Genomic DNA, 16,201 nt, shown 5'->3' on the forward strand with positions numbered 1-16,201 from the left:
CTGTTATCCTTAGGGGTTATAGTAAGCTTTAGGTTAGCTAGCTTAAGCGTACTATAGTAGTTTTTAATATCCTTAAGCACTTAGCCCTTTAGCTAATGCTACTATTAAAAATGTAACTTAATACTGCTGCTAGGTTAAATGGCTACCTAATATAGCTAGTAGATTAATATATAATAGTCCTAATTAAACTATATAATATCTTCTATTGCTACTTAATATTGCCTTTTATATCTTAATAGTAGAAAGTAAAGAGAAAAGTAGTTTTATTGTTTTTCTTTATTAATTGAAGTCCCCTTTCCTCTATATTGCATTAACCTTAAGCTGCTGCTAGCTAACCTTAAGTGTAGGGTTAGGGTTAATTTGAACTAATTAGTAACTTGATCTAATGTTACTTGATTTAAGTCTAAATTTTAAGTGAAATTATTTATTTTAGTGGATGATATCTGGCTAATCGCGTCTTAATAGTTCCTAGGATTGCGTCGACGGTGTGGGGCTGATTGGGGCGTACTATAATTGGTGTTCCGCCTAAGGATGCTAATCCAGACTTGTACTTTAGAATGGAGGACTTCAGGCTGACTTACATCGCCATTGGCCAAGTCGCTAAGCAGCCAATAAAATCCTTTTCTGCCTTTCGCTTAAGAGTGCCTTGAATAGCGCTGGCTTTTCTAACATGAACATGCCTGTATTACTACGTACTCGGTACTTGGATTTGGTTTTAGTTGCTCCGTTAGGGCAAAAGCCAAGCCTTCAAGCAGTCATCGGCATTTATATAGATGTGCAGCGTTATGGTTACTTGCCATGATAAATGCGACCTGACCAATTTTGCGTGATCAGTCAGCCAATAAGATGAAGTTACAAGAACGAAATTTCCACGCTCGGTATGGGGATTCGAAAGCTGACGCGTTTAGCGAAGTGACTCTGGATGCCTCCTTTAGACGGTTTCCCTTGACCGCCGTCGCTCACCGATATGGGACTCGGATCTTTACATTGTTTCAGGTTGAATTCCACTGGTTGGTGAAATAGGACGCAATTTAGTCACTAGGGATCTGCGCTGGGTCTGCCTGTAACTTCAGCCGGCAAATCCTGGTTCAGCTGCCGAGCTCCAGCTAGGGTTGGTACTGGTTAGCCAGGGATGTAATGGTAGAAACCGCTAGTGGCTTGCAATATAGGCCACATCATTGACGGCAACACCTTTTAACTTTTGGGGCGGAGTAAAATCAGCGGAAATTCAAGTGCGGTTGTTGAATTATAAGTGGTTATGTCGTCTAGTTACCAATCACTGAGCAAATTAGCAGCAGGGCCTCTGAACCTTGAGACATGGCGCTGTGCCTTATTGGGTGTTATAGTCTTAGTTTCCTGGTAGTAGCTCAATAAGTACATCGTATAACAGAACCAGTTTTAAAACATAATCAGGTACGGCCAAGGGTTTCTCAGTGGGTGTACTTAAACGCAGTGGTCGCTCTAATCAGGTCATGGCCTACCTAATAGCACATAGAATGAGTTGATTCTGCTTATCCCAAGCCAATCACAGAGTACATATCTTTTCCCCATCGGGAGACATATTACATGAGCTATCGTCAGGGGGATCTATCATGTCACGAAACACGATTCCTGTCGTCAACATAGCCCCATCTCTCAAGCAGATGGACGATATCGACAGCCAGATCCGCGCCTGGTCCAGCGCCGTCAATCTCAACCTCTAAGAGACATACGATCAACTACGCGAGGCCGACGCGCTTAGGTCTCAGATAGAAAGTCTGGATGTTGAGTGCACTCGCCTAGTGGGGTGCGATGACCATGACCAAGCTTTGGCTGCTTTGGGCGATGGCAGTGCGAACCGCGATGCCTCACGAGAGAACGCTGAAGACTGTGGCGTTGCAATCTCCCCAAGCTTAGCACAAGCTCTTGAACGCAAATCTCGCGCCACAGCCAGTCTGAGGGTAATGGGAAGAGAAGTGGACAGCCGCGTCAACCAGCTCAGGGCCAGAGCCAACAGCATCTCGAGAGGCACTGTCCGTCATCTCAGTGCTGTCTCCTTGCCGAAGGAGATCTGGGAGATGATCCTGTCATTCCTTCAACCAGAAATTAAAAGTATTTTCCATATAATAAAAAACAATATAGTAAATAAGCATACTGACTGAATAAGTATACTAACTATTACCCTATATTTAGTTGCCAGTTTTAAATAGAATTATAGTAAACTACCTCCAGTAGGTAATTACAGCTTATATTTTAAGGCTATATTTAATATTTCTTATCTTTATTAGCTTTATTAAATCCTTAAGTACTTAATAGTATAGAAGTATTACAATTTAATAGTCCTGCCTTGAGTCTCCACTGTTTTTCACTAATTAATATAACTCCTGCTAATCCCCAGTGTTTAGCTGCTTAAATGAATTAATGCTGTAAAAGCTGGTATATAGAGATATCGAAACTGGCTGCTTTAGAAATCGAGAGATATAATAAGCCTTCTGAAAAAGCTAGTACATTTACGGCCAAGTCTTGCAGTCCAATCGGGTTGTCTCCATTCGCCCTTTTATAGTTGTTGCCTAGGCGCTTACGGAACAAGTGAGGAGGGGAAGTTAATGCCTGACGAAATCAGGCTGCGCTGGGAGCCGGGTTCAGAGTCACAAAAATGCTTTAAATTTTCATCGCAAAGATACCGGCAAAATATTGCCTGTCATGTCTAACCCTCACGACTATATAGTGGGCTGGATTTGCGCCCTTTATATTGAATACGTTGCTGCGAAAGCGTTCCTCGACGAAACGCATGCCCCGCCAGAATCTGTATCCACAAACGATAATAATATCTATACTCTGGGCAAGATCGGGAAACATAATACTGTGATCGCCATCCTCCCTCACGGAGAATATGGCATAGCACCTGCTGCCAGCGTGGCACGAGACATGCTCCATAGCTTTCCTAATATTAGGATTGGCTTGATGGTTGGCATTGGTGGCGGTGCGCCTAGCCCGAAGCATGATATTCGTCTTGGGGATATCGTCGTCAGTGCTTCTGGAAATGGAAAATACGGCGGCGTATTCAATTTTGATCACGGAAAGGTCATACAGAACCAACGATTCCAAGAGTCAGGATTTCTCAATCAACCGCCTACAATTCTGCGAACAGCTATTGTGGCACTTAGGGCTGAACATAAGGTCGACGGGCATCAGCTTGAACGATCCATCAACGATATTTTAGACAAAAAACCAAGATTACGCAAAAACTATAGACGGCCTCTGGGAATCACTGATCGACTGTACCAACCTACCGTGCTTCACCAGCCGGATGACGCGCCCAACTGCGACCTTTGCGGCAACGACCCATCGAGCCTCAAATTCCGCGCCGAAAGGACCAACGACGAGGATAATCCGGCGATCCACTACGGTCTTATCGCATCATCGAACAAGCTAATGAAGAACGCTATAATCCGTAATGAGCTTGCGGAGAAAGGTGTCCTTTGCTTCGAAACAGAAGCAGCTGGCCTGGTGAACCACTTTCCGTGCCTGGTGATCCGTGGCATCTGCGACTATGCCGATACACATAAGAACGACAATTGGCAAGGCTACGCAGCGATGGCGGCTGCTGCATACGCTAAGGACCTTCTCAGTCAGATCCATCCGAATAAGGCAGAAGCTGAGAAGAAGATCAGTGAGGTTTTGTCTGGTTAGTTCAGCTTTATTAATAACCAAGAAGAATGAATGACACAACCAACTCATATACTTGGCATATCTGACTCTCTGAGTAAGGCAACAGCTAACATGTTATAACAATGATAGACTTACAGAACGAGGTCACAGCTACATCCAAAAAGGCTGACACAATTATTCGACACCATCTAACCCAACAACACAAAGAGTTATTAGAATGGCTGACCCTGGCTGATTATAGTCTATTCCAGTGCGACAACATTGGGAGACGGCAGCCAGGAACTGGCCAATGGCTTCTGAATTCACCAGAATTCTGCAACTGGCGGGATAGCCCTAATCAGACTCTCTTCTGTCCGGGTATCCCAGGCGCTGGCAAAACAATTCTCACCTCGATCGTTATCGACAGCTTGAAAACACAGTTTGTAGATTACAGCAATATTGGTATTGCATATGTTTATTGCAACTTTCGGCGCCGAGAAGAGCAAACCGCCAGGGAGCTTCTGGCGAGCGTTCTAAAGCAACTTCTACAAGGTCTAAAAACTATACCAGAAAGCGTTGAATCACTCCACAGAGCGGGATCACGGCTCTCGTTGGAGTCCATCTCAAGTGCCCTCCTGTGGGTCGCTGAACGCTTTTCAAGAGTCTTCGTCCTCATCGATGCTCTCGATGAGTGTCGCACATCTGATGGCACTCGGACAAGGTTTCTAAGCGAGATCTTTGATCTGCAATCAAAGTGTCAAATCAACATCTTCGCCACTTCTAGGCCAATACCCGATGTCACACGTCTATTTACGAATTGTGCTTCTCTCGAAGTACGTGCTACAGACGATGATGTCCGCATGTTCGTCCGCGGTCGAATGCCGCAATTGCCCGAGTTCTTCGGCCAACAAGGCCTTGAAGAAGATATTACAAGCCAAATAGTACGCTCGGTGCAAGGAATGTAAGATATCTCTTGTTAAATACAAGATTGCAATGCTGAAATGTTTAGGTTCCTTCTGGCCCAGCTACATCTTGACTCTCTACGTGACAAGACTTCAGTCGCCGCCGTCCGTAAGGCTCTTAATCAACTACCAAGCGGCTCAGATGCATACTACCACGCATACGAGATAGCCATGGAGCGAGTAAGGGGCCAGTTGCAAGGCCACAAAGACTTAGCTATGCAAGTTCTGTCATGGATCACCTGCGCAAAGAGACCACTTACTGTTGAAGAGCTTCGGCACGCCCTTGCTGTCGAGGTGGGCACCGACGAGGTCGACATGGCTGCGTTACATGACACAAGTCTCATGGTGCACGTTTGTATTGGACTCGTCACGATTGATGAAAGTGACGGCATTATCCGACTAGCCCATTACACGACACAGGAATACTTTGAGAAGACGCAGACGACCTGGTTTCCGAAAGCTGAAAACTATATCACAACAACCTGTGTTACCTATTTGAGTTTCCGGGCTTTTAAAAGCGGGTGTTGTGAAATTGACGCAGACTTCAAAAAACGAGCTCCGCTGTATCTCTACGCTGCAAACAACTGGGCTTTCCATGCTCGAAATGCCGCAACTATCTGTGAAGGAGTCATTGACTTTCTTGAGTCAGGTCCAAATGTAGAATCCTCAGCCCAAGTATGTATGAGACCCGAATTGGCTATAATGTCATTTGAGGAAGGTCGAAATATCCACAGAAGGGCAAGGGGGCTGCATCTTGCATCCTTCTTTGGGGCCACAGCAGAAGCACGAACTTTACTCCTTACGAACTATGTGGAACTCAAGGAGGGCTACGGTCGAACAGCAATATTCTATGCAGCTCGAACTGGTCAAGAGGCTGTTATGAACCTGCTTCTCGACAGTGGTGCAAAGGCTGACTTGCAGGATAAAGGAGGAAATACTCCGCTGTCGTTAGCGGCTGCTTATGGGCAAGAAGGGTGTGTGAAACTATTGCTTGCAAACGGCGTCAAGACTGACACAGAGGATGATTTCCGGCGGACCCCACTGTGTTATGCGTCTGAGAAGGGACATGACCGTGTGATTCGTCTACTTCTCGAGGCAGGTTCCAATGTTAACTGGGATGGAGATGGTCCCTACACACCGCTATGGTATGCAGTCGCCAGGGATCACATCACCACGGTCCGGTTACTCCTAGAAAATGGGGCTAGGGCCAACCCGGCGCTTATGTATGGGGGTGGACAATCGCCGCTGTCGAGAGCATGCAGATGGGGGAATCAGGCAATGGTCCAGCTACTTCTCAAGTACGGCGCTCAAGTCGACTCGAACGATGATCAGGGCGAGACACCACTGGAATATGCAGCTTGTTATCGCCACATTCCCATCCTTCTGCTACTTCTCCATCATAGCAAGAGTATCGACTTGAAAGGTCTCCGCCGACAAACGCGGCAATCGCGTGTTGCTAGACATGGAGATCCGGAAATTATCAAGATTATACTTGAGAATAGCAAGAAGTTTCTCTTCAAAAGTAGCTTGAACCACGATCCACTGGCATGTGCAGTGGATCGCGCTCTAGAGGAGGTGTCCGATTGCCTGGCAAGAAGACGTAAGCCCAATCGAGGCCCACCAAGCAAAGCTCCCTCTCTCGCCTTTTCCAACACTGTCCCAAAAGGAACATTCAAGTGGAAATCGCTCCTTACAGATACCTTCACCACTCAAAAGGAATTTTCAAGTCTCAAGCGGATGCATCAAGATGATGGTACAGTGCCTGCTGCCGTTCTTACTAAGACACAGCGGATTTAGATGGCTATACTGCTACCCAGATTTAAGCTCTTATTCTCTACTACATCAGTTTTAAGTCTGACTTTCATTAATGTCTACCTATAGTTATACACGCCCTCACTGAGTGAATACCAAAATGGTGCCTCTATAGCTGGATATATATATATATTAAGTTTCTTCTTTAGGTATAGTTATATGTGGATATAGCACCTCATCTGGTAACCTAAAGAGGTCACGACTTACATTAAGAACCACTTTATACAGAATCTTATAGGGCCTCTTAGGGACCAGAGGGTGAGTATCTTAAGAGATAGTTAACTTGGCTAAGAGAGAGTACTGCGTGACTTTGCTATGGACAGGGATATGTCTAGAGGAAGAAAGGACAGGCAAGCCTGGTTGAGATAAATATTGGACGGGACAATGTACAAGGAAGTGTAGCTCTAAGATTATGACTCTGGAACTAAAGGGAATCTCCCAAGGTCTCATCCTAACAATGTCTCGGCATGTCACAGCCCTAATTGACTTTCTGGTATTACCCCTTAATAACTAGGGAGCTGCATTACTTAGTGAAACTACTTACATCTGCATGTAGAAAGGATCTTCCCACTTTTGCATAAGCCACTTGCTTTGTCCTTTTCCCGAGATATTGGGAATATTTTAAAGCCTCTTCCTTGTGATATATAGTAGTTTTGTTTCACACTTATGTATAGCCGCTTGAACTATTTAGGTGACTGAAATAGGCTGGTGTACTAAGTCTGGCATAAGGTATAACTGACAATGCTAGCCCTAATACTTAATTGTATAATTAATTTTCTATAGATATTCGGGCCGATAACAGGCCGTGAAATATTAACCCTAAGAGCTGAGACAGGCTGATAATTAACTCACGAATATCTAGGGGCTGGGAATACAAGAGCTGAGACAATGATTTTTAGGAATATCAGCTGAATGGTTTCGGCCCGACTATAAGTCTTAAACACCCTCCTCCCTTAAATAAAAAAGTCCTTAAGATTTCCCTTACATTTACTATACAATTTAGAAGTTTCTTTTTTTTTTTTACAGAGGATAGCAGTAGGAAATAGGCTTGCTTTTACATTGCTGTTAATGAGACAGATAAGTTATATTTGTCTTAGAACTATTTATTAATAAGTTCCCTTACTACTATCCCTTATATAAAGAAGATAAAACTGTTTTTGAAAAGCATATAAAGAGCTTTCTCCTCCTCGAGTTTAGAAGTCTTTAGCAACCCTCATCCATCAACCTTTAATAATACTCATCCATCTCCAGTAAGTCACTCTGGTCCCTTTATATCTGCTTGCTGGACTAAGCTCGACAGAAACAAGTATCTTTAGCTAACGCATTAAAGTAGTCGAAATAGATTACCAGTCAGTTATCCAGCCACTTACCTAGGCTGCATTAAATGAGGGAGTACTGACTTTATATAGACCATGAAGCTCTCGATTCTTGCCCTTTCGTTTATTGTCGGCATTGCAATGGCAAACGACACTGTGTCAATGGATCCGGCTGATGAAAAAAGATGTCGAGAGCGCCAGGTCTTTGGAGGGAGCCCATGCTGTACTTATTCCGACTGCCAAGGTTGTGGCTTTCAACAGCGTTGCTGTCTTAGGTACAGTTCGGAGCCTCGTGACGCGAAGGGGCAGTGTATGTGTGGAGTGAACAAGTTCCCACAGGGCACCTGTTTCTGATTGAGGGGGATTGCACAGAGATAATGTCTAGAGTCTGAGTTCGGCATCAAGCTGACCCCTCCTTGTTGCATTATTGGTTGAGAAAATCTCCTGCGAGGTTTGCCTGGTTCCGACATACAATACAGAGGGGTATTTTGCCCAATGGTTCTCTCCACTAGATCAATATCAATGATATATTCCAGGCTCCTTTAAGGAAGAAGGGTTAAGGAGTAATGCTATTACACTTCCAAACCTGCCCATCTAATAGTGACCTATCCGATAGATAGCAGCTAAGCGTCTGTGACTGCACCACTCCTTCTGACGACTTTAAGCAGCCCTGACAGGCTGGGAGTTGCCAGGCGATGGGTACACAAGCCCAGACATTACCCCGCAATCAGCCAATTCCGCTAGCGGGAAATGAGTGAGAACCGTTGTTGACGAGTGCAGCTAGACCCTTTTGGGGAAGCTTGCGTCGAAGTCAACACCACAATAACCTTGTAGCCGGTTGCGTACTGTTTTGGGGGAAATCATATCAATGACCTTACTGGGAGAGGATAGCTGGCAGCTAACAGGGTTCTGGAGAATGAGCTAATTTTCTGATCCGATCATATGGGCTGCCGCTTGGCTCTCTCTTCCACTGAGCCCAATGGCCAACTTGAGATGGCGATTCTTCTCACTTCGTATGTGATTTTCCCTAAAGTCTTCGAGCTAGATAAGCGCAACTATAGATAGTAAGTCCCATACGGCAGAGCAAGCACCTATCTTTAACTATAACCAACAACCCTACCTTGTGACTCGACCGGGGCGTTGTGGCGCTCTAGTTTATCAACTTGGCACTACTTGGGAATGGTGCGTTACCTGCCAGCTTAACTCCAGTCTCCCCGGGCCAAGCACCCAATCTCTGAATAGAACTTGAATCCTGGTCAAACAGCCAGAAAAGGTGCAGGATGTACCTGTGTTGCTGCATAACCCCTGCCTGACTTTGGTCTGTTCTCTGCTGTTTCATCCTGCCTTAGGAGAACCTTTGCTAATTCGGCAACAAGTGGGTGTGATGATCGATGAAACAAACAATCACCGCCGCATCCAATAAGATTCAAATCGTAAAACCAATCATATTACCAACATCTTGGTAGATCCGTTGTGATTTGTATTGTCGAGGGAATAGCGCCAGCTCTGTCATGACCCTTAGACCTCAGCACTGGCTTCGGCAGATCCCTATGGGTTGGAGAGGACTTGATAGCTCTGTTCAAGGCAAGGTAAGCGGTCCACGACATGATTCTGAAGTTGGCAGAGGTCAAGAGTTGCATACGGCTCGACACTCTAAGCGGTTAGGGCTTGGTATAGCTGTGACTGGGATGACATGGGTGATGTTGAGCTCCCACGATCCAGATGTTGATTGACTTTTGTGCATTTAAAGAAAGGGATCACCTCAGTAATCACAAAAACAGTTTGTGCAAGTCAAGTACTTATCTCTATTAACATGCATATCGTTACAAATCTGCTCTAACTGCTACCTTAACCACCAATCATGGAACTTCAACCCTTCGAATTGGACATTACCTGCCATAGAGCCATTCACATGACTCAAGATGCCGAAAGTGTCCTTGCTGAATGCCTTGGTGGACGACTCAAGTTCGTGCCTCGAGGGCCTACTAATGAAGATGCACGTCAGCTATCCAGAAACAATGCGGTATTCCTTTACAAACATTTGGCTAAACAGTCTTACCCCCATAAGAGGGTCGATGGACCGCCCTAGCCAAGGCTCGACTGCTTTAGCTCCACCGGCATATGCACTGCTTATGGTTTTCCGCACCCGGTGCGGAAATATGTCACAATCGAGTGCAATGACCAACACTACCGCGTTGAGGTGATCTTTCGACTACAGATGCTGATTCTCTAATATCAACTACCACGGAAGACTTTGTGACAGTTTTGGCAAAGATTACGGGGTGACCATGAAGCAAGTCAGTGGATTAAGGCAATCGGGGGGGAACAGCTTCCGAAGGACTTTCCTGGTTGTTAGTCATGTATTTCCAGTAGGGTTAACGAGACTTCCACCGATCTTTCTCTACGCACAATTGATCTCTATGTGCCTCAAGTCTTGAACAGAGCAGTCTGATTGGAGAGTGATAATGATCTCGACGAGCCCTAGTAGCAAGCTTTCCACTTGTGAGTGCAAAAGGCACGACCCCTGTGAAAATTGCTCACAAGACTTCTTTTGAGTGCACACCATTCTCAATCGCTTCAGTTGATGGGGAAAGTGGTTGGATCTATGAAGATATTTGTGAAATGTTCAGTTTCAGATCCGTGGAGGCCCGCCTGAAGCGTATCCTGTAGGTTACATTCTCGCCATGGTTTATTACTTATGAGTATGGCCCAGTTGCTGAACGCATCGGACATGCCAGATGATAGAGAAAATAGTGGAATGCCTGCAATAATAGAGAGCAAGAAATTCACAAACAGTAGATTCATTATACTCCGAACAGTTACCACAACGTAGCAAGGTAAAAGGTACTGGGTCCAGTGGTACCAAGCTTAGCTGAACCAAAACTCATCCATGTATGAAAATCTCCAGTCAGATCTGTAGGAAGGACCAGCTGAGATGAACACTCTTTGCCAGGGCCACATATATGATGAGTGGCCTTTATTGCTTCTCCTTGAGCATAAACATGCCCCCGAACCAGCCATAAGCCCGTGTCAATCTTCGCCCGTGCCGTCGAGCGACTTCAAAAGGAATCTTGCCTTTTGGATGGGGCTCATGAAAGTGAATCCCTCGCTCAATATCTAAAATTGTAGGAGAAAACTGCCAGACAGAGCCATAGAGCTTCTCAATCTGGAAACCTACAGAGGCCATTGCATAGAGAAAGTCGCTCCATGAAATGGAGCCAGGCGTCGATGTTACCTCGGGGTTAAAGAATAAAGTGCGAAACACCTTCAATGCTCGAACATCGACGGAAAATACTGGCTGAGCGTTGAGAATTTCGGGTTTTATGGCATCAGTTGGTGCCACGTTATCGTTGTTAGACGTTCCAGAGGGGTCACCCTTGGTCTTGATCTTGATCTTGGACTGAAAGTCATGAGCATTGAATCTCTGAGGTGTTTGTGCAGGTTGGTCCAGGAACAGGTTTGAAAGTGGACGGTTGAGGGCCCAAAGATCTGGGTCCAGGCCCAGGGCGGGTTTAGCTTTTTCTCTTGTTTTTGTAGGTTCAACCCATTCTGCGGTTCTTCTCAAGATGCGTGGCTGAGAAAGAAGGCGATAAAGAGCTGTATCTTTGAAATCTGTAACTCTAGCTTTTGTTATGTCGTCAACCTGAGCCCAGAACATATCTAAATTCGACTCAGCCTGTCGCAAAGCGTCTACTGTCTCCTTTGTCCGACGTTTGTTATATGGGTAAGTAAATTTGCCACCTGACGGCTCCGCAAGTCTAGCGGCGTTATCCAGGGCCTTTTGTAAAAATGCAGCGTGAAGCTGTGCTATAGGTTTCTGTAGCGCGTTGTACTGCTCTTTGAAGTCTTCTACATGGTCAGCCGAAGCCATCTCGAACTGTTGGGCCCATGGCTGATAGAGCTCGAGTTGCTTGAGACTCTGTGTGACAATGGCTAAATCACCGATCATTTTGGCCACGTGGGCCGATACGAGGGCATCCGCCTTAGGCTCCGCCTGTAGCAGTCGCTCCAACTCATCGACGACGTTAGGCACGCGAATGAGAAAGATGGTATAATCATCTTCCCACAGTGTTCGTAACAACCAAATCATTTGTTGTTCTACCTTTTCCGTCTTGAATCCCGGGCGACTCCTTACAAATATCTTTGTTGAGTCAGGATCAACAGGAGGCTCACGGACGAAGAATTTCCGCATCGGTGGAGAGGCTGTAACAGCTACTTTGAGCTTGTCTAAAGGCCCCTTTGCCGTTTGCTCCAAGAAGTACTTGAAGCGGAGTAGAGAAATAAAGAACTCCTTCGGCAAGTCCTTTGCGGGTAGTATTTCCTCGTGAAACTTCTGCTGTAGCATGCTCAGATTTTTGACTTGCCGATGAAGCTCGGTGAGGGACTCGAGATTCGCATAAGCATCTAAAAGCATACCAAAGGTTACCCGGGCCCAGAGAGTATTCTCCCGTGCGCAGTGTTATATCAGTTTCTGCTTTCAACACGGTAGGAACAACGTTGACGGTTCTGTATCATGATATGGCTCTGTCTCAATAAATAGGGGCCATTACCCGTTGCGTCTTTGTCTGTCTTTGGTTGTGGATTAAGTGGCCTCCATTTTGAGTGTCGTTGAACGAGGGCATGGTAAGGAGCGATGCAGCATCGACTGCCAGTTTGAGCAGCAATACTTGGGTTGAGAGATGTCACCATAATACCTTCTGCACATACAGCAACCCAGCTCACGTGCCATGCTCAGTCCCTCAGATGGAGCGTCTAAAGCCGCTGGATGCCCTTGGTGACTTGTCCAGGTTTTGACTACCAATCAATCAGTTGACCAACCAATACTATTGTGAAGAAACAGTGCGGCGTCGAGGAGCGACCGTTGAAGTGCCAGAAGAAGCACCTCCCTTGTTCAGGTACAACAACCACTGACCCATCCTCTTCGCTGAAGGCCTTCAGTAATTAACCCGCCAGGCATCGAAATTGACAACCTTTAGCTGGATGCACATGACCGAGCCACGAACCCCGGATGAAGCTCGCAACCATCTCCAAGATTGAGGGTACAACATGTGAGTCATGACCAGAAGCGTGTCGGCTCGATAATGAGACTTCTCGCCGCAGGACGTACTGCATTATTGCTTCGAATCTTCCTTTAGGAGCGCAATGAGCATGATACTGTGGATACTGAAGTAAAAACGATGCCCAGTGGTCGGTCACTTTTGAGGTTAGTAATGCACTATGCGACCTTGTAAGATCTTGTCGGTGCCGCGGGCCTGCAATCTTCCATTCTCCTCGATCATTTGCCGTTCTGCTGTTTCTTGGAATAAAGACAATGAACCTAGTCTTGCTTCCCGATATGCCAATATGCCAGCATTGCCGTAAACCTGGTGAGGCTCGTCACTCTGATGCCTGTGTTATCTAGGATACTACTGTCGGTTGTCTAGAATCTATTAAATCGGCTGGCTGCTCCGGCTAAGGGATACTTGTCGAAAGTCAATTCTCTCTACACTCCCGAACTTGCTTACGATACCTTCATTCTCCATTTAGATCGTATATACTGTATAGTGCAGCTACGGAGCTGATTACGCATTGCAAGGTCAAACTTTAGGCTCGATGATGTACTTCATAATACAACATTTACTCCAAGCCATAGGATGCGAACCGATTTCACACAGCATCCATGGGTCGGCCAGCCGGAGGGTCATTCTTGATAACGTCGAAAACAATATCTTGAACATATATCTTCTCCGCGTTTACTGGAATAGTGTCTGCAAGGTTCGATTGAACTGGTGGGCGAATCGTGATTGACCTTGAAAGAATGCCAGAAACCAACCGTCAATCAGGTTAGACCGGACTCGCTAATGCATCGTGGGAGCCAAAGTCGAAGCGGAGGCGGGGCTTATCAGCGGCATCGCGAAACGTCACCAAGTCAGCGTTCTCAGCTTGGAAAGTCCTGGTAGACTCGCTAAGAGGGCTAGGAAGATTAAAATTTACGGGATGGCCGCGGTGGCGGCCATGCTCTGATGTAGCGGCTTAGGGAAGTTACCTTGATGCTGTTCGTGGGTTGGATAGAAGCGCGTGGTATACATGACTACAGGTAGTGGAAAAAACCGCTATTCAGGAGATAAATCTCCGCAGTCTTGTTAGTCCCCTATACCAAGCATTGTATATTATGTTCTCCTTATTGCTGCCTCGTTCTTAAGCCTGGCTGTGCTGGCAGCCTTTCCAATCCTGGAAGAAATTAAGGCCTGTATTATAATCCCCCATATTGCCTGAATCCTCGTACAAAGCCGGGCCTTTGATCGCTGTCAAGCCTGTATACCTTTTCTAAGGCTCTAAAGCCTTTTGATAATTATGACTTATTAATTGGCCCGGCTAAGATTCGGCAGACCTTTTTCTAGAACTTGACCTTGAAGAACAGAAGGCTGAGACCTTAATAGCTGAGCTTGCCGACCTCCCTGAGTACATTGTCACATTTCGTCAGTACCAAGCCACCCAATCAACTGCGCTAGATCTGCGAGCTTTATAAAGATGCAGCCAAGTTAAGGTGCCAGTACTCCAACTCTTGGCACTACCCCAGAGCCATACAGATTGCCCTACCTTAGTTAAAAGACGGGAATCATCTTAGAGCACCTGTCGATAGAATACCTCTTATCTGAGAGTTTTCTGTAGCGCGGAATAGCTCATGGTAGCTGTTTCGCCAGGTTGAGTTTGGTGCACCGTCCTTTGACGGCCTGACGGCGAGAGCGCTCCTTGTTGATCAGAGTTTACAGTGCTCAAAGTCCAAGTGAGCCCATTTCTGGGACGACAGGAGCCAAACGAGCTTGACAGGATGTTTCTGGCCATGATCAACATTCGCCGGAGTGTGGTTCCATCCTTCATTTGGCCGAGGCTATTGGTCTTCCTTCAATGAGTGTCCAAGAGTGGCTTTCAAGTGCTATGCAGAGGACACAAATTTCAATGTAGCTGGTGATGACCTTTCGTCCACACCTCTCGATAAAGGTCTGAAAGCATGATGAAACGTACTGCCGATATTAATGGCTACTAGGCGCGGGTATCCCCCCAACCACTCGTGAGCTAGGCTACTGGGCGACGTTACAAACGTTTCACTGATTGTTCCTGCGATATATGCAACTAACTGATCCTATGCTAGTGGCGCAAGTCAGCATCTTCACAGAAATCCAAGATAGTCATATTCTGTATATACGACACCGCCCTGTGCATCTCACGGATAATACGAGAAGCACCAAACCGGGCTATTTCATTTCCTTTCTGCTACGGGACTTTTGTAGCTATTTGTGGCCGCGGGTATCTATTCGCAGTTTGTCCACGGTAACGGTGACGTGAAAGACGGTGCAGTATCTCTAGGTGATGGTTGATACTACTGGTGTTATCCACGAGACTAAGAAACCTTGAGAGGGGCTATGGTCAGCTAAACTTGCCACAACCATTACGGACGGAAGGTGGGAAAGAGGGACAAGAAACTATTATCATACAGGGATCTCTAAAGGCTGGGATCCTGCACATTTCTAGTAGAGTAGGAATAGATGGAGGAGCCTCCTTAGGCGAAAGGAAACCTCCTGCCTCTCCTTTGTTACATTCCTTAGTTGGACGCCTCCTAGTCTCTGGCAGTTGTATCTTCATCTTGGTTCGGGGGACTTTCAGTGCACCTGGAGATATGTATGGCCGCTCGGTCAGCTGAACCTCAACCAAAGCTGCTCCGCTCGCTAAAACTGAAGGTATCCCGAGGTTCGTTGCAGCTGCCAGCATTATACTCTATGGCATGTCAAACTTGGCCGTTGAACAGAATGAAGCTATTGTTAAAGACGCCGAAAAGCCTCGAGTCAATCATAGGGTCTCACGTATCATCACACAGCAAGATATCGTTTCTCAATCGGTTTATTTTACCTATCAATTCGATTTCTTCTAGGGCTCTGTATATATGGCTCTATTTATAGATGCGTTGCCCCTCCGATTGACAACAGATGACTGGTTTACGTCTGCTCCTGTCCTTCTCACTTCAGACGCTTCGTTGTCTTGTTCAAGATTCTGTGCGCTCCCCGCCTGATTTATGAATTGTTAAGGCTTGAATAAAATAGCCGATAAATTCGTTATAGGTCAAAGGATAGATAGCTATAAGAGATAGGGTAGAGGTTAAATTCTTAGGAGGATAAAAGGTTATAACTTATTAATAAGTAGTTATAGGGTAGGATTTATAAGATAAAAGTAGGTCTATTAAGAAGAGCGATTTTTTCTAAATTTAATAATATATATTATATAATAGAAAAGTTAATAAGTCTCTAAGGAAAAGGGAGTTCCCTAAGTAGGAAAACCTAGGTCTTATATAGACCTCTAAAAGAGCAGGCATTGTGATTCCTAGAGCAGGGTAGCTTTAATAATAATAAAAAGACTATTATAAAAACCGCTAAAATTTAGAGAAAAATAAGATATACTTTTTACCTAATTTAGAAGGCGCTAGGCTTTAGTATACTTATAAAGCTT

The 16,201-nt window shown here is 45.6% G+C and overlaps 2 protein-coding genes across 2 annotated transcripts; one reads left to right on the forward strand and one right to left on the reverse strand.

The window, feature by feature from the left end:
• Positions 1-1,592: 1,592 nt before the first annotated feature.
• On the forward strand, positions 1,593-6,389 carry FTJAE_8098 (purine and uridine phosphorylase; the record flags this gene model as incomplete). The annotated part of the gene is made up of 5 exons (XM_037354878.1): positions 1,593-1,685; positions 1,749-2,091; positions 2,708-3,667; positions 3,781-4,591; positions 4,640-6,389. 5 exons carry the CDS (start codon positions 1,593-1,595, stop codon positions 6,387-6,389), a joined length of 3,957 nt encoding a protein of 1,318 aa, XP_037204825.1.
• Positions 6,390-10,697: 4,308 nt separating this feature from the next.
• Positions 10,698-12,134, reverse strand: FTJAE_8099 (uncharacterized protein; the record flags this gene model as incomplete). The annotated part of the gene is made up of 1 exon (XM_037354879.1): positions 10,698-12,134. The coding sequence occupies one exon, from the start codon at positions 12,132-12,134 to the stop codon at positions 10,698-10,700; it is 1,437 nt and encodes a 478-aa protein (XP_037204826.1).
• Positions 12,135-16,201: the final 4,067 nt, after the last annotated feature.

Source organism: Fusarium tjaetaba (assembly GCF_013396195.1).
Source record: "Fusarium tjaetaba strain NRRL 66243 chromosome Unknown NRRL66243_c0000169, whole genome shotgun sequence".
Taxonomy (NCBI): Eukaryota; Fungi; Ascomycota; class Sordariomycetes; order Hypocreales; family Nectriaceae; genus Fusarium; species Fusarium tjaetaba.